The sequence below is a fragment of the Oncorhynchus clarkii genome, chromosome 21 (genome assembly GCF_045791955.1).
Source record: "Oncorhynchus clarkii lewisi isolate Uvic-CL-2024 chromosome 21, UVic_Ocla_1.0, whole genome shotgun sequence".
Classification (NCBI taxonomy): domain Eukaryota; kingdom Metazoa; phylum Chordata; class Actinopteri; order Salmoniformes; family Salmonidae; genus Oncorhynchus; species Oncorhynchus clarkii.
The window spans coordinates 20708004-20725759 of NC_092167.1; the positions used below are offsets into that span (position 1 = coordinate 20708004).

Here is a 17756-nt window from a genome sequence, read left to right on the forward strand (position 1 = left end):
GACTAAAGGGATAGTTTATTCAAAACATTGATTTCCTTACCCTATAAGCAGTCTATGGACAAGGTATGACAGTATGACATAGGTATGACAGTACACTATATACACTGCTCAAAAAAATAAAGGGAAACACTTAAACAACACAATGTAACTCCAAGTCAATCACACTTCTGTGAAATCAAACTGTCCACTTAGGAAGCAACACTGATTGACAATAGATTTCACATGCTGTTGTGCAAATGGAATAGACAACAGGTGGAAATTATAGGCAATTAGCAAGACACCCCCAATAAAGGAGTGGTTCTGCAGGTGGTGACCAAAGACCACTTCTCAGTTCCTATGCTTCCTGGCTGATGTTTTGGTCACTTTTGAATGCTGGCGGTGCTTTCACTCTAGTGGTAGTATGAGACGGAGTCTACAACCCACACAAGTGGCTCAGGTAGTGCAGCTCACCTAGGATGGAACATCAATGCGAGCTGTGGCAAGAACGTTTGCTGTGTCTGTCAGCGTAGTGTCCAAAGCATGGAGGCGCTACCAGGAGACAGGCCAGTACATCAGGAGACGTGGAGGAGGCCGTAGGAAGGCAACAACCCAGCAACAACCGCTACCTCCGCCTTTGTGCAAGGAGGGGCACTGCCAGAGCCCTGCAAAATGACCTCCAGCAGGCCACAAATGTGCATGTGTCTGCTCAAACGGTCAGAAACAGACTCCATGAGGGTGGTATGAGGGCCCGACGTCCACAGGTGGGGGTTGTGCTTACAGCCCAACACTGTGCAGGACGTTTGGCATTTGCCAGAGAACACCAAGATTGGCAAATTCGCCACTGGCCCCCTGTGCTCTTCACAGATGAGAGCAGGTTCACACTGAGCACGTGACAGACGTGACAGAGTCTGGAGACGCCGTGGAGAACGTTCTGCTGCCTGCAACATCCTCCAGCATGACCGGTTTGGCGGTGGGTCAGTCATGGTGTGGGGTGGCATTTCTTTGGGGGGCCGTACAGGCCTCCATGTGCTCGCCAGAGGTAGCCTGACTGCCATTAGGTACCGAGATGAGATCCTCAGTCCCCTTGTGAGACCATATGCTGGTGCGGTTGTCCCTGGGTTCCTCCTAATGCAAGACAATGCTAAACCTCATGTGGCTGGAGTGTCAGCAGTTCCTGCAAGAGGAAAGCATTGATGCTATGGACTGGCCCGCCCGTTCCCCAGACCTGAATCCAATTGAGCACATCTGGGACATCATGTCTCGCTCCACCCACCAACGCCACGTTGCACCACAGACTGTCCAGGAGTTGGCGGATGCTTTAGTCCAGGTCTGGGAGTAGATCCCTCAGGAGACCATCCGCCACCTCATCAGGAGCATGCCCGGGCGCTGTAGGGAGGTCATACAGGCACGTGGAGGCCACACACACTACTGAGCCTCATTTTGTCTTGTTTTAAGGACATTACATCAAAGTTGGATCAGCCTGTAGTGTGGTTTTCCACTTTAATATTGAGTGTGACTCCAAATCCAGACCTCCATGGGTTGATAAATTTGATTTCCATTGATCATTTGTGTGATTTTGTTGTCAGCACATTCAACTATGTAAAGAAAAAAGTATTTAATAAGAATATTTCATTCATTCAGATCTAGGATGTGTTATTTTAGTGTTCCCTTTATTTTTTTGAGCAGTGTATATAAAAGCATGTGGACACCTCATCAAATTAGTGGATTTGGCTATTTCAGCCACACCTGTAGCTGACAGGCGTATAAAATTGAGCACACAGCCATGCAATCTTCATAGACAAACATTGGCAGTAGAATGGCCTTAGTGAAGAGCTCATTGACTTTCAACGTGGCACCGTCATAGGATGGTGCCACGTTCAAGTCAGTTTGTCAAATTTCTGCCCTGCTAGAGCTACCCCGATCAACGGTAAGTGCTGTTAATGTGAAGTAGAAACATCTAGGACCAACAACAGCTCAGCCGCAAAGTGGAAGGCCACACAAGCTCACAGAACTGGACCGCCGAGGGCTGAAACGGGTAAAAATCGTCTGTCTCTGGAAGCAACGTCAGTCAGCACAACAACTGTTAGTCGGGAGCTTCATGAAATGGGTTTCCATGGCTGAGCAGCCGCACACAAGCCTAAGATCACCATGCGCAATGCCAAGCATCGGCTGGAGTGGTGTAAAGCTCGCCGCCTTTGGACTCTGGAGCAGTGGAAACGTGTTCTCTGGAGTGATGAATCACGCTTCACCATCTGGAGGTCCGACGGACGAATCTGGGTTAGGCGGATGCCAGGAGAACGCTACCTGCCTGAATGCATAGTGCCAACTGTAAAGTTTGGTGGATGAGGAATAATGGTCTGGGGCTGATTTTCATGGTTTAGGCTCCTTAGTTCCAGTGATGGGAAACAATGACATTCTATACAATTATGCGCTTCCAACTTTGTGGTTTGGGGAAGCCCTTTCCTGTTTCAGCATGACTATGCCCCCATGCACAAAGCAAGGTCCATACAGAAATGGTTTGCGAAGATCGGTGTGGAAGAAGTTGACTGGCCTCAATCCCATCGAATACCCATGGGATGAATTGGAACACCGACTGTAAGCCAGGCCTAATCACCCAACATCAGTGCCCAACCTCCGTAAGGCTCCTGAGGCTGGATGGAAGCAAGTCCCTGCAGCAATGTTCCAACATCTAGTAGAAAGCCTTCCCAGAAGAGTGAAGGCTTTTTTAGTAGCAAAAGGGGGACCAACTCCATATTAATGCCCATGATTTTGGAATGAGATGTTTGACCAATTGGGTGTCCACATACTTTTAGTAAGGTAGAGTAACTACTATATGGTACCTATGTTAGCATGTTCACATTTCCCATTCAAATCATATATAAATAACTTGAGTCACAGAGTAGATTTTTATACTTTAGGTTGATTTGGACACGAAGCACAAAATGCTTCCATTGACTTGCATTGGTGCAAATATGTCATTATGCAATTTGGTTGATCTATCCCTTAAAGCTAGAATCCTTAGTTGCTACATCAATTTTTGGACTTATAAATTAATATATACACGTAACACCTCATGACCTTAGTTCAACTGTCGTTGAACCCAAAATAAGCTTGTTTTACTCCGTTTGTAAACAAACACTTTATAGCCTCGAAAAATGGTTAAAACTATACGTTTGATATCATGCATGGTCAGTCAGTCCTTGCATCCATAACTCTGAATTTGAGTGTGGTTACATTTCTCCGTAACACTATTTTGGTAGTCCGCCTGTAGATGCGCTACAGCAGCGATCTACTTACCCTAACGATGGCCGAACCAAATATTGTGGCCCATTCCTCATCTTTTTTTTTACCAAAACAGAGGCGGGTGATCACTTTATGGTTTTAATTAAGGACTCCATAACTCGTATTTTTTATTCGATAGCAGGTATTTGGGGCCCAAACTCCAGAGCAGGGACGTTCTTGGTTGTTTGACCAGTTACCGAATCATGCATCTCTGCTGTGCTGCAGTGTAGCGTTAAGTGTTCTACGAAAATAAAACAGGCATACTTGTGGGAAAGAACATCAAGTACTGTAATGCTAATATCTTCTTCCCCTGTCCTTTCCTCACTCAGCTTGCACAAGCACATCTCTCTGGAGGACCCATTTTACAGCCATATGCACAAACTGCAACATTCTCTGAAAAAACAGGTTTAGATGGACACATTGACAACTACACATTTCCAAAGCAACTGTAAAGCAGTTCCTCTTCCTCAAATGTGAAATCAGCTTCCAGGAAAAGCTGAGACTAGGTTAAATTAACCAGAAATTCACTTTGTGCGCATCTGAGAGATTACATAATGACATACTTCCGCTCAATATGCTACTTATCCTCTGACTGGTCTGAAGGCTGGCCATAAACAATGATTGACCTGGAGATAAGTACTGAAGAGCAAGAAATGCACATTGAGACTGGTCCATAAGTATTTTTTTTGGTATCTCACTTCCCCAATAGACCTACTAAAATACAGTGAGTGTACAAAACATTAACACAATCTTTACATGACAGACTGACCAGGTGAAAGCGATGATACCTTATTGATGGCACTTGTAAAATCTACTTCAAATCAGTGTAGATGAAGGAGAGGGGTTAAATAATGATTTGTAAGCCTTGAGATGCGGATTGTGTATGTGTGCCATTCAGAGGACGAACAGGCAAGACATATTTAAATGCCTTTGAACACGGTATGGCAGGTGGTGCCAGGCACGCCGGTTTGTGTCAAGAAATGCAACACTGCTGGGTTTTACACACCGTTTCCCCCCCCATGTGTATCAGGAATGGTCCACCAACCAACTTGACAACTGTGGTAAGCATTGGAGTCAACATGAACCAGCATCCCTGTGGAACACCCGACACCTTGTAGTCCATGCCCCGACAAATTGAGGCTCTTCTGAGGGCAAGGGGGTGACTCAATATTAGCAAGGGGTTGCTAATGTTTGGTATACAGTGTATAACAAAATACGTCAGGATTCAGGGGGTCCATAGGAAATGTTAACCAATTAGTGCATTTTCAAATAATACATCAATGTTAAATGGACCACAAACAAAAACAGAGCAACAAAGTCTACATCTCACATGACACTTTATTCCCTACAGACACTCTGGCTAAAATTGGTGCACAGGCAAGTTTATATGGGGAATTAAGGCATCACTTGAGACAGACATGATTACTCATATTTACAAATACCAACCACTTGACCATCGGATAAATTAAGGATAGTAACAGTGATATTCAAGATTGTTAATAAAAAAAAGAGCAGGTCCGACCCATTAAAACTCCCCGACGTCAACCCTCTTGTCTCTGAACTTGTTCCTGGCCTTTGTCCGAGCCTTGAATGCAGCTGCGTTGTAGAGATGCTGGAAAAGACCGCAACGTGAACACAATAAGAGACCGGTTCTTTTTTTTTTTTGCACTGGAAGTATATCCTTGCAAATGTCATGCCAATAACACATTTCAAATGTAAAATGGGATAAATAATTAAACGCAATGAGTCCATTTGGACTCCTAGACCATTTTCGATATTGTGCGTTTCGGCTACTGACTGCTGGGTTGTACCTTTGGATTCATCTAGTTCTCCTAGATCCGTTGGTCTGTGTAGTTAACGGAGGGGTGGGGTGAGCTAGAGCTGTGTTTGCGAGACAAGGGCGGATCCCGAAGGGGCTAGGTCTTTACAGACTGGTTGGGAGCTACTGTTTATGTCAAATTGTTTTTTTTTAATGTACTTGTAGACCTGGTTGTCCTGAAAATAAAAACATTTCATTGGGAGGCTAAATATAAGGGCTGGACAAATTTTGATCAATGAAAAGATGATTTTTGGCTGGGGTCTCGAGACTGGTTCATTGAAAGAAAATACACTTGTGACATTTTTAAAAACATTAGTCGCGTTAAATTAGCCATCAAAGAAAGAAAAGCATGCAGTCTAGTAAGGATAATTACCCTTTCGAAGCGGGAGATTTTCATGGACTTCAGTGTGGCCGTGTCAACCAGCACGGGTGGTCCCAGTTCAAACACACCACGAATAAACTCATTGGCCTGTAGGTGGTAATTCATACCAGAGCCCACAAACTCCCTGAAGGCATCGTATGTCCTCTTCCTCACCCAGCTGTCGATGGTCATACGCTCAGTGCTGAAACGAATTGTCTCAGTCTGAAAGTCCCTCTCCTAAAACACACACACACACTCTGTACACTGTTCTGGTTTCTCACAAGACAACAAAATGGGTAAACGTTACTGATAACTAGATGGGTAGATTATATCAACACAGGCACACAACTCACGCCATGAATCAGCAATGAGTCATCACATGAAATTCAAGCTCTATTCCCCAGACAGTGACCTACTATTGCATAATATGCCCACTCACCTCCACAGCCTTGAGCACATCCCTGAACACAGACCTCTGCTTCCTCTTGTCAGTCTTGGCACGGTGTTTGTTGCAGTCGGTGGCCAGAGAGTTCAGCTTGTCACACAGGGGCTCCCAGTCATCATACTCAAACGCCTGAGAACATCACATCAGAGCACAGGTCAGTCATCACTAAAGAAGTGTATACAGATTAACACGCTTTGCTGGCACTGCATTTCAGTCAAATTCAATTTTAAATTCAGTACAGGGTGGGGATGTGCACAGCGAAACAAAACAGACAGTATTCAAATACTTGTGAGTATTAATTTGAGCAAAAACTATTTATAGGTAGGTATATTTTAATTGAAAAGGCTTTGTCTAAATTAAAATATCCATGTGACATTGTTACATACAAGGTTATACCATAACACTACAAATTATACATTTTATCCAAACATATTTTTCAATGTGGATATTGGGGTGGCAGGGTAGCCTAGTGGTTAGAGCGTTGGACTAGTAACCGGAAGTTTGCAAGTTCAAATCCCGAGCTCACATGGTACAAATCTGTCGTTCTGAAAATAAGAATTTGTTCTTAACTGACTTGCCTAGGTAAAATTAATTTATTTTTATGAAATGCCCCAATAAAACAAGCACAACTGGAGCCTTCACGTAATAGCTTATCGTTTATGTTAGCCATTCAAAGCAGCTAAATGTTTAGCATATGATTTAAAATAATTATAAAAGTGACTGAAATGAGAAGGAGTAGGCTACTAACAGGAAGGCCATTTCATCTGAATGGGTGTTGGGGAGAAACCGCAAAATGTTGCCTCAACTAGCTAGCTTTTCAAGGCTACTCCAGGCAAGGCGAAATGGAATAAATAACATTGCGACTGCTACAAGTTAGCTAGTCTTGGCTGTAGCGTCCCCATCTCTGCCGACATCTGCTCGCTCCAACCTAACCGGCACCTCCGCAGCTGCAGCCTCTCCCATTTTCTTTTACATTTTAGATAAAAAGAAGACATTTTCTTCAAACAAAGATAAAATGACATGCTACAAACAGATGCACAGAGAGCCCTTTACTTTTATTGATGGACATGTTCTAAAAGCGAGTGATGAGAGTTAATGGTCTGTGTTGTTTATAAGTCGGCTACAGGCGCTGGAGGAATGGTGTTTCTTCAGTAGACTACCGTGTGTGTGTGCCCTTGTGGTTACTACATAGAATCATGTAGTAACCAAAACGAGTGTTAAATCAAAATATATTTTAGATTCTTCAAAGTAACCACCCTTTGCCTTGAACGCTTTGCACACTTGACATTCTCTCAACCAGTGTCATGAGGTTGTCACTTGGAATGCATTTGAATTAACAGGTGTGCCTTGTTAAAAGTTAATTTGTGGAATTTCTTTCCTTCTAAATGCGTTTGAGCCAATCAGTTGTGTTGTGACAAAGTAGTGGTGGTATACAGAAGACCGCCCTATTTGGTAAAAGACCAAGTCCATATTATGGCAAGAACGGTCAAATAAGCAAAGAGAAACGACAGTCCATCCAAACATGAAGGTCAAGTCAATACGAAACATTTCAGAAAAACTAAGTTTCATCAAGTGCAGGTCGCAAAAACCATCAATCGTTATCAAACTGGCTCTCATGAGGTCCGCCACAGGAAAGGAAGACCCAGAGTTAACTCTGCTTCAGAGGATAAGTTCATTAGAGTTACTAGCCTCAGAAATTACAGACTGTTGCATTGCAACTGTTCAGAGGATACTGCGTGAATCAGGCCTTTGTGGTCAAATTGCTACAGAGAAACCACTACTAAAGGACACCAATAAGAAAAAGAGACTTCCTTGGGCCAAGAAACATGAACATTAGACTGGTGGAAATCTGTCCTTTGGGCTGATGAGTCCAAATTTTAGATTTGTGGTTCTAACCACCATGCCTTTGTGAGATGCAGAGTAGGTGAACGGATGATCTCTGCATGTATGGTTCCCACCGTGAAACTTGGAGGTGTGATGTGTGGGGGTGCTTTGCTGTTGACACTGTCGGTGATTCATTTAGAAGTCAAGGCACACTAAACCAGCACGGCTTCCACAGCATTCTGCAGTAATACGCCATCCCATCTGGTTGGCAGTTAGTGGGACAATCATTTGTTTTTCAACGGGACAATGACCCAACACACCACCAGGATATGTAAGGGCCATTTGACCAAGGAGGAGAGTGATGAGTGCTGCATCAGATGTCCGGTGATTGTAGAGGCCAGGTCCCCAACCCAATTGCGATAATTTGGGATGAGTTGGACTGCAGACTGAAGGAAAAGCAGCAAACAAGTGCTCAGCACATGTAGGATCTCCTTCAAGACTGTTGGAAAAGCATTCCAGGTGAAGCTGGTTGAGAGAATGCCAAGAGTGTGCAAAGCTATCAACAAGGCAACGGGTGTCTACTTTAAAGAATCTAAAATACATTATGATTTGTTTAACACTTGTTACTACATGATTCCATATGTCTTCACTATTATGCTACAATGCTGAAGATAATAAAAAATAATAAAAAATAAAAATAATAAAAAACTTAAATGAGAAGGTGGGTCCAAACTTAGTACTGTAGATTATTTAGAATGTCCGGATATCCGACAAACTCATGATGCTATTAGAATAGTGACATTTCAACCCCCCCATCCCTAGTATACGGGGATTGAAAATCCAATGCAAGATTTGAACAGCACTTTCTAAATGAAATAAATGATTCTCCTGAATTTAAAATGGAACTGAGCCACAGACCAAAGAACAGGTGAGCACTTACAGGGTCCATATCCCTAGCCAGCTCAAACAGCAGAGCGATGGTCTCTCCCGCTGCTATTCTCATGTTGACATCATCATTCTCCAACAACCGGGGTAGTTTGGGCAGGTGCCTGACAAACATATTCCAGTCAAAAACAAGTAGAGTCTCAATTTAAGACTCCCCATCCCCATTATATTTCCTTTATCTACGCTGGTAAGACAACTGGACAGGTAAAAACATCTCAAGCACACATTCACTATATTGTTTTGATCAGATGCATCCAATGACCTATAGGCTGAAACGGACTGAAAGTCGTGTCCCAGAGAGACTTCGAGGTTCACGTTAAGTACTTGTGCGAGTACATACTTGCGTGTGACTGCTTTGACCTGGCTGCCTGTGCAGATTGTGAGCAGCAGGGCCCAGGAGAGGAGGGCGTTGGTGTGGAGCAGGGTGGTCTGGGGGTTGAGAGAGGGGCAACTCCCATCCTCCTTCACATAGGAACGCATGAACAAACTCTCAAAGCTCTCCATGGTGGCATACACATCCTGGAGACCCAGAGAGAAAGGGGTTAGTCATTTATGTTTAACCAGGGTGAGATTGGACTATGCAGACATTTGGAGAGTAGTCTTGGTTTCTGTAGCTTGTGCCAAATAATGAACAGAAAATGCTAAACAGAATGCCAAATTTTTCAGCAAAACAACGCATTTCCACACACACACACGCAAGCATAGAGAATATCACATTGGAACATCAAATACAGCCACATACCAGGATGTCATCTTCCACCACGAGAGTGCACAGGCCCAAACTTGTTGCGCACTATAAAAGAAAGAAAAGGCTTTCAGTAGAACAATAAAGGCCACTTCTAGGAAACCAAACTTATTTTAAATGATAGGTTCCGGGCAGATACTCACCGCTTGTCTGGTTTGGATGTTGGCCGCTCCATCCAACAGAATGTTCTTGAAAATGGGTTTGAGGGTCTTGAACACCTCCTCGCTCTCAACGCCTGAGCCCAGCTGAATACACAGCAGACAGGCCAGGGAGGCTGCTGCACACTGCTCCTGTCCTTTACCTGGGAGAGGGATTTGATTTATTAGGATCCCCATTAGCAACAGCTAGTCTTACTGGGGTCTGACAAAAAAATACATTACAGACAAAAGATTTTACATACATTAACATGTAGTGTGCGCGCATCGATCAGTTCCACATACACACAAGTAGGTCAGTACATACACACAAGTAGGTCACATGGGGGAGAGGCATTGTATTTGTTTCTTGAAACCAGGTTTGCTGTTCACTTGCGCAATATAAGATGGGAGTTCCATGCACTCATGGCTCTGTATAATACTGTACATTACCTTGAATTTGTTCTGGACCTGGGGACTGAAAAGACCCTTGGTGGCATGTCTGGTGGGGTAAGTGTGAGTTTAAGTTGACTACGCAAATAATTTGGAATTTCAAACACATTGTTTAAAAAAAAGTGACCAAGTCAGTCTTTCCTCAACTCGTAGCCAAGAGAGACTGGCATGCGGTGTCCCTAAACCGGGTCAGTTGTTGCTCAATATGCAATTAGGTGACTAGAATGACATTGGAAACGGACAGCTTTCCGGGACATAGACATGTCTTATATGGGCAGAATGCAGTTAAATTAACAATAATTTAATCTGTGTCCAATTTACAGTAGCCATTAGTGAAAAAATACCATGCCATTGTTTGAGGATAGTGCACAACAACAAAACACTTATCACAGAACTTGGTTTGATACATTCACCTCTAAAGGTAAATAATGTACTTACATTCAGTAATCTTGCTCTCATTTGTCATCCTGGGGGTCTCAGATATAAAATGTAGCGTAGTTTTGTTTGATAAAATCTATTTTTAATATTCAAATGTAGGAACTGGGTTCTACAGTTTGACCCCACTGCAGTCTCTGGCGCCACACCCACCCCGCCATCTAGTTGTGTTACGGTTAGTATCTTTTCTGCAGGGAAGCTAATGATCCATCTTGTATTTCATTCCTGGGAGTTCGTAAACACAATTTTTTATTACCATAGCATTTTTTGTATGATCTCTATAGTTATGTACTCAAATGTATAAATTGACCAATTTATACAAGACTTGATACAAAATATTGTGTAGTGATCTAATTCTTCACTGGATCTGTCTGAAACTTTGCACAAATTGCTGCCATCTTGTGGACAACATCTAAATTACACCTACAATCCTACATCACTGTCTGGCCTTTCTCTTGTATTTCAAAGATGCAAAAAAGAAAAACACCTGTTTGTTTTATGTTACCAGAGCTAATGTGTTATATTCTCCTACATCAATTTCACATTTCCACAAACGTCAGTGTTTCCTTTCAAATGGTATCAAGAATATGCATATCCTTGCTTCAGGTCCTGAGCTACAGGCAGTTAAATTTTTTTTTTTTTTAAATCTAACAATTTGCTAAGCCCTCGTAGCAAGCTGATAGGTCTGCTTTACTACTCTTGGGTACAGGAATGACTTTGCCTTCTCTCCAGGCCTGAGGACAAAGACTTTATTCTAGGCTCAGATTAAAGATATGACATGAGTGGCTAGAGTCAACTACCATTATCAGTAACTTTAAGGGGGTTATAGTAACTGCTGAAAACTCAATACTACAATGTTGCTGTATTGGTATTCGGGGAATATAACACATGACTTGGTGAAAGACTGAAAGCCTGTAGTAGCTAACCTTTCTTGAGACAGCGCTCAATGCTGTCGGTGATGGTCATCCTCCTGTCTGAAATGAACTCGTACAGGATCCTAGTTGCCATGGCAGCCTTCAGCCCATCCAGAGCTCCTTGTCTGGTCTTGGCACTGTCAATGAGGTAGAACAGTAAAAGATGTAGGCCTAGTGTTTGCAGTAGCTTATGTAACATCTACACAATTCAGTTTTCAGCAGCAATCTTATGAATGGAAGGGTTGATGTCTTGTTGCATTGTGTTCATTAGTTAACATCTCAGGTTCTGTCGATCCAGTTCTAGGCCTATGTGATCTGGTTCCACATCTTCTGAAAGAGATATAGCTAACAGAAATAGCAGGTAGATCAGTTTCCCCACAGTGGTTTAGACTTGCCTCTTATCCACAGTGCTGTCAATGAAAACATTCAGCTTGTACTGTAAATCCTCCTGGGCTGTCTCCTCACCTGCTTCCCCTCCTACACATAGGAAGATGAATACAATACACCATGAGAAATACAGAATTGTACTATGCTATTCCCCTAGTAGTTCGTATTTTTTTAACCATTTAAGATAGAAACATAAAAAGGCTGTATGACATTTATCACAACATCACAGGTCAATTGTTACAGCGCTTTTTACTTGCCTGTTGTTGCTTTATGAATGGGACACAGGCAAGCGTGTGCACACGATCACATACCTTCGTCTGCCACACTCATGGCATCACTGAAGCTGCTGCAGTGGCTGAGGGTCTCGATGGAGGCATCCTCATCGCTGAAAGGTTGCACAGCTCCATGAGGCCCCCCTAAAACAATTACATGAACCCCCCCCCCCCAAAAAAAGTATCATACATAGTCATGGTACAATGTGTGCATTCTACTCTGGGGGTTTAACCAGTACACATCTATGCAAGCACAATGTAGAACTTTAAATGCAATTATTTGACAGGACAAAAGCCATATAGCTACTTTTATGGGATATGCACTTGATATTTTCTCCCTCAAAGTCAAGGGCTCCCTAAAGCCCCTTAAGTGTGTAGCTGGCCAGGCAGTGACAATCTAAACCCAGATGGTGCAGCTTATTATGTTAAGTCTGTTCCCATCTAAGAGGAAGGGCCACACGGTCTGCTCTGCACATGTGTAAAAGTGACCATGTTCACATGGCAATCCAATGCTTCCTTCTCAGACCATAGCACTGAACAGACAATTCTGGGGGGAAAAAAGTCGACTAACATGATCCTGATTTATATCAATGCTGGCCCTATAACGTGTGCCAGCTATGTAGCTAGCTTGTTGTAATGTGAATAACTGGTTAGCTAGCTAATCCAGCGAGTGTTATATAACATTGAGGGGATTGGATGAATCTGTCCCGGTCAAGCGTGTTTTACACCGGGTGAAAGTTGATAGCATTCGTTTTGAGCCAGGTGCCCCGTTCAAAGTCCACGGCGAAGTCGTCACAAAACAAAAAGTTAGGTAGGCGCGTGCAGTAATGAGTAGTATTTGGTGTTCTCGCATGCAAAGGTGAATGCTTTTGATATCTGCCTTCCAATGAAAGCTGGTTAATTTCAAACGTATTTTATGGAAAAGCATGTTGTACATTTCTGGATGATCCACCATGCTGCCTTGTTGACAGCATGACCAACACGCATAAATAACTGTTTGACTTGAGAAGGGCGCTCCTCCCTCACAGTTTTTGAACGTTAACGTCACGGGGCATAGGACGGTGCCCTGCGGCTCAGCATAATCGATTTAAAATTATTCATAAATATTATCCTGCCAACCACTATATGAAGAAGTTTAAGGAAAACATAAACTCAAATTGCTCCTTTTGTAATGACCACCCAGAAACAGTTTTGCATCTTTTTTTGGCATTGTATGCATGTAAGAAAACTGTGGCAAGACATCAGTAGGTTTATAATTGAACACATTTATGAAGATTTTACACTATTGTGGAGAGATGTACTGTTTGGATTCTTTACATACAATAGAAATAAGCTGAAACATTTATGTAATTAATTTCATTATTCTTTTGGCCAAATTTCATATACACAAATGTAACTTTACAAACAGAAAACCACATTTTCGTACCCTACAAAAAGAAATTGAACTGTATTTTAAGACGGTTAAATGCTCTACTAACAAAAAAAGCTGTTAGAATTGTAAGTATATGCATGTCCCTTAAGGTCCTTGTGTAATTGTAATGTGATATTGTACCCCCTAGCTCGATTGTCTATTGTTTGTAATCTATGAATGCTTGTGTTCCCTCATGTGATTTATGTATTGATTTGTTGTTAATAAAAATATTTTTTTTTAATAAAAAAGGCTCAGCATAATCGAAGCCGCCCCTTATTTCACTTGATTGCCTGCCGACCTCACGCAACTGTTGTGGCGTACTTCCAACTAAAGTTATTGTACTGAAACAACCATCCCTTTGCAGGAAGGGAGTCCAGGAGAACTCGCTAAAAACTAGCACACACGACTAACACTGGCAAACTGACGTTATGTTGCTAGGTAACAAATTCGTTTCAAAAGTCAATCTAAAAATAATGTAATCGCGGTATTGGGTGTAATTTCTATAATCACAATACTTATACAATGTCAGCAAACAATATGATATTGATCGTTGAAGTTAATTACAATTGTTTTAAGAGAAAGCGAGTTATGTCTGAAAGCTCTTGGCCTGATGTCAACATAGGCAATGATGCCACTTTTGTAGTCCTGTCAGACATTACTTGTCGTTGATCTCAACACGCTTTAAGAATGCACATAACTACAATTCCTACAATGCATAAAACTCAAAACCACGAGAGTAGGCCAAAATCTACCCGGTATGTAACGATTTACTCACCCCTGGAACTCCTCTTCTTGGATCTTGGCATTTTCGTGCAGAAATATGAGAATATGAGCTAAAATAAATCAGCCGACACACGACCAGTTTTTATTAAACTGTATCATAAATTGATAATCTTTCCGTGGCACGGTAGAGAGAAAGGAATTAAAAGCGATCCTGGAGAAAGACTGTGGGCGAAGACGATACATTTTTCCTCGGGAAAAAAATAGAGCTGCGTTAATGTCGCGAGGTTCTAAGAATTTATACGACCAACGTCACATGATCAAACATGGGTTTACCCCTACACCAACGACCAATCATGTTGCATAAGTGTATGACGCATTGTGATTGGCATCTCTTTGCTGTCTGTGGGTCATGTTCTCTGTGGTCATGTTCTTTGACAGCCACACGAGAGTGCTGCTACCCTGTCCACAAAAGCCCTGCTGTATCGGTCGTTGCTATTCGGATTCCTTTGGACGTCCAATTCTGACGTCACCATATCGAAGTTGAAAATGGTTAGGGTTACTAAGGTTATGTAATAGTTTAGGTTAGGGTTTATGATGAATAATGGTAAAACATTAAATAGGGTTTAGGGTAGGGATGTCCCAAGGATGCCAGATAGCACTAACCCTGCTGTATCCCTGGCCTAAAATACAGTTTTTCACAATTCCTGACATTTAATCCTAGTAAAAATGCCTTGTCTTAGGTTAGTTAGTATCACCACTTTATTTTAAGAATGTGAAATGTTAGAATAATAGTAGAGAGATGTATTTATTTCAGCTTTTATTTCTTTCATCACTTTCCCAGCTTCTACTTTTAAAAAAAACACCCTTCCAGAAACAAGTCTCTCACAGTTGCCGCTTGTTATAGACCTCTTCAGCCCCTAGCTGTGCCCTGGACATCATATGTGAATTGATTGTCCCCCATCTATTTTCAGAGTTCGTACTGTTAGGTGACCTAAACTGGGACATGCTTAACACCCCGGCCCATCCTACAATCTAAGCTAGATGCCCTCAATCTCACACAAATTATCAAGGAACCTACCAGGTACAACCCTACATCCGCAACCATGTGCACCCTCTTAGATATCATCCTGACCAACCTGCCCTCTAAATACACCTCACTGTCTTCAACCAGGATCTCAGCTATGCCTCATTGCCTGCGTGCGTAATGGGTCCACGGTCAAACGACCACCCCTAGTCATTGTCAAACGCTCACTAAAACACTTCAGCGAGCAGGCCTTTCTAATCGACCTGGCCCGGGCATCCTGGAAGGATATTGACCTCCTCCCATCAGTAGAGGATGCCTGGTTGCTCTTTAAAAGTGCTTTCTCACCATCTAAAATAAGCATGCCCCATTCAAAAAAATGTAGAACAAAGAACAGATATAGCCCTTGGTTCACCCCAGACTTGACTGCCCTTGACCAGCACAAAAACATCCTGTGGCATTCTGCATTAGCATCGAATAGCCCCCGTGATATGCAACTTTTCAAGGAAGTCAGGAACCAATATACTCAGTCAGTTAGGGAAGCAAAGGCTAGCTTTTTCAAACTGAAATTTGCATCCTGTAGCACTAATTCCAAAAAGTTGTGGGACACCATAAAGTCCATGGAGAATAAGAGCACCTCCTCCCAGTTGCCCACTGCACTGACGATAGGAAACACTGTCGCCACCGATAAATCTACAATAATCAATCATTTCAATATCAATGATGCCGCTCTTGCTGCTGGTGATTCTCTGATCCACCTCTACGCAGACGACACCATTCTGTATACATCTGGCCCTTCTTTGGACACTGTGCTAACAAACTGCTAAATGAGCTTCAATGCCATACATCACTCCTTCTGTGGCCTCCAACTGCTTTTAAATGCTAGTAAAACTAAGTGCATGCTCTTCAACCGATTGCTGCCCGCACCCTCCCGCCCGACTAGCATCACTACTCTGGATGGTTCTGACTTAGAATATGTGAACAACTACAAATACCTAGGTGTCTGGTTAGACTGTAAACTCTCCTTTCAGACTCACATTAAGCATCTCCAATCTAAAATTACATCTCGAATCGGCTTTCTATTTCACAACAAAGCCTCCTTCACTCATGCTGCCAAACATACCCTCGTAAAACGAACTATCCTACCGATCCTTGACTTTGGCAATGTCATGTACAAAATAGCCTCCAACACTCTACTCAGCAAACTGGATGTGGTCTATCACAGTGCCATTCGTTTTGTCACCAAAGCCCCATATATTACCCACCACTGCAACCTGTATGCTCTCGTTGGCTGGCCCTCACTACATATTCATCGCCAAAACCACTGGCTCCAGGTCATCTATAAGTCTTTGCTAGGTAAAGTCACGCCTTATCTCAGCTCACTGGTCACTATAGCAACACCCACCTGTAGCAAGCGCTCCAGCAGGTATATTGCACTGGTCATCCCCAAAGCCAACACTTACTTTGGCTGCCTTTCCTTCCAGTTCTCTGCTGCCAATGACTGGAACGAATTGCTAAAATCACTGAAGCTGGAGTCATATATCTCCCTCTCTAACTTTAAGCATCAGCTGTCAGAGCAGGTTACCCGATCACTGTACCTGTACACAGCCAATCTGTAAATATCACACCCAACTACCTCATCCCCATATTGTTACTTATCCTCTTGCTCTTTTGCATCCCAGTATCTCTACTTGCACATCATCATCTGCACATCTGTCACTCCAGTGTTAATGCTAAATTGTAATTATGTAGCCTCTATGGCCTATTTATTGCCTTACCTCTATACTCTCTCTTTTATACATTTTGGAGCATGCATCTTAATGGAACCCCAAATTACATCATATGACTTTTTGACCACATTGTCTGTTGTTGGCGTGTTTAATTTAAAATGTATATTTTGCAATCTGGTGTGTGGGATGTTTAAACAAAATATTTTCTATCAAAGAACCAGAGCTCAAACACTCTATAGCAGGGTCACAGCCAAGCATAATGAAATAAAATAATCAGAATTTCAGAATGTGGGACAAGTCCCCCCCTGACCCCCAGTGAAAGTTGCACCCTTGTGCTAAACTGTGCAGAAACCACACACAATCTAATTGGGTAATCATGAAAGGGTTGGTGACCATAAAATACCTATATTCATATTCTATCGACCGTTAGGCCTATGTAAAACGAGTTGATTGCACTTACCAGCCAGATGTCTTCTTCACCGTTGATCTCTGACTGTATCACTGGTTGAAGATAAGTAGTACTTCAATCACCCAGAACCCATGCTACATACACTAAAGCAGGAGTGTCACTTTGGTTTTAGAAGTTGAGGGGACATGACCTGCCGGGGGGTCAGGGGGTCCTCCCCCATAATTAAAAAAAGCTAATTTCCTGCATTTTTACACAATCCAATATGCCTTCTCCATGTAGAACAAAAAGTAAGCAACAATGCCCACAGTCATCAAGCTAGGTAAGATATCATTATTAAATGTGTTTAACCTTTCTAGGGTAAGTGGGATGGTAGCGTCCCACCTGGCCAACATCCAGTGAAATTGCAGCGCGAAATTCAAAAATACAAATTTCAAATATTTAACATTTTTGAAAATATATGTGTTAGA

At 42.5% G+C, this 17756-nt stretch overlaps 1 protein-coding gene across 2 annotated transcripts; it reads right to left on the bottom strand.

The window, feature by feature from the left end:
• Window positions 1-4581: 4581 nt before the first annotated feature.
• Window positions 4582-14408, bottom strand: LOC139378731 (interferon-related developmental regulator 1-like). Of its 2 annotated transcripts, none has more exons than XM_071121173.1 (11): window positions 14182-14408; window positions 12035-12139; window positions 11732-11813; window positions 11349-11473; window positions 9544-9701; window positions 9398-9448; window positions 8996-9174; window positions 8651-8759; window positions 5881-6015; window positions 5454-5678; window positions 4582-4873 (listed from the first exon to the last, which is right to left on the bottom strand). In XM_071121173.1, the coding sequence occupies exons 1-11, from the start codon at window positions 14210-14212 to the stop codon at window positions 4787-4789; spliced, it is 1287 nt and encodes a 428-aa protein (XP_070977274.1). In that variant the 5' UTR covers window positions 14213-14408; the 3' UTR covers window positions 4582-4786. The 2 variants fall into 2 exon arrangements, with proteins under 2 accessions (XP_070977274.1, XP_070977275.1); XM_071121174.1 differs by having other exon boundaries at window positions 5890-6015; window positions 14182-14397.
• Between the last annotated feature and the right edge of the window lie 3348 nt (window positions 14409-17756).

Bases quoted from the DNA above. Each gene is read 5' to 3' on its own strand.
- LOC139378731 (XM_071121173.1), bottom strand. From the start codon at position 14,212: ATGCCAAGATCCAAGAAGAGGAGTTCCAGGG. The intron at 9,702-11,348 runs GTTAGCTACTAC...TCCCTCTCCCAG, and splicing joins TGAGCGCTGTCTCAAGAAAG to GTAAAGGACAGGAGCAGTGT. The intron at 6,016-8,650 runs GTAAGTGCTCAC...TGATGTTCTCAG, and splicing joins TGGCTAGGGATATGGACCCT to GCGTTTGAGTATGATGACTG.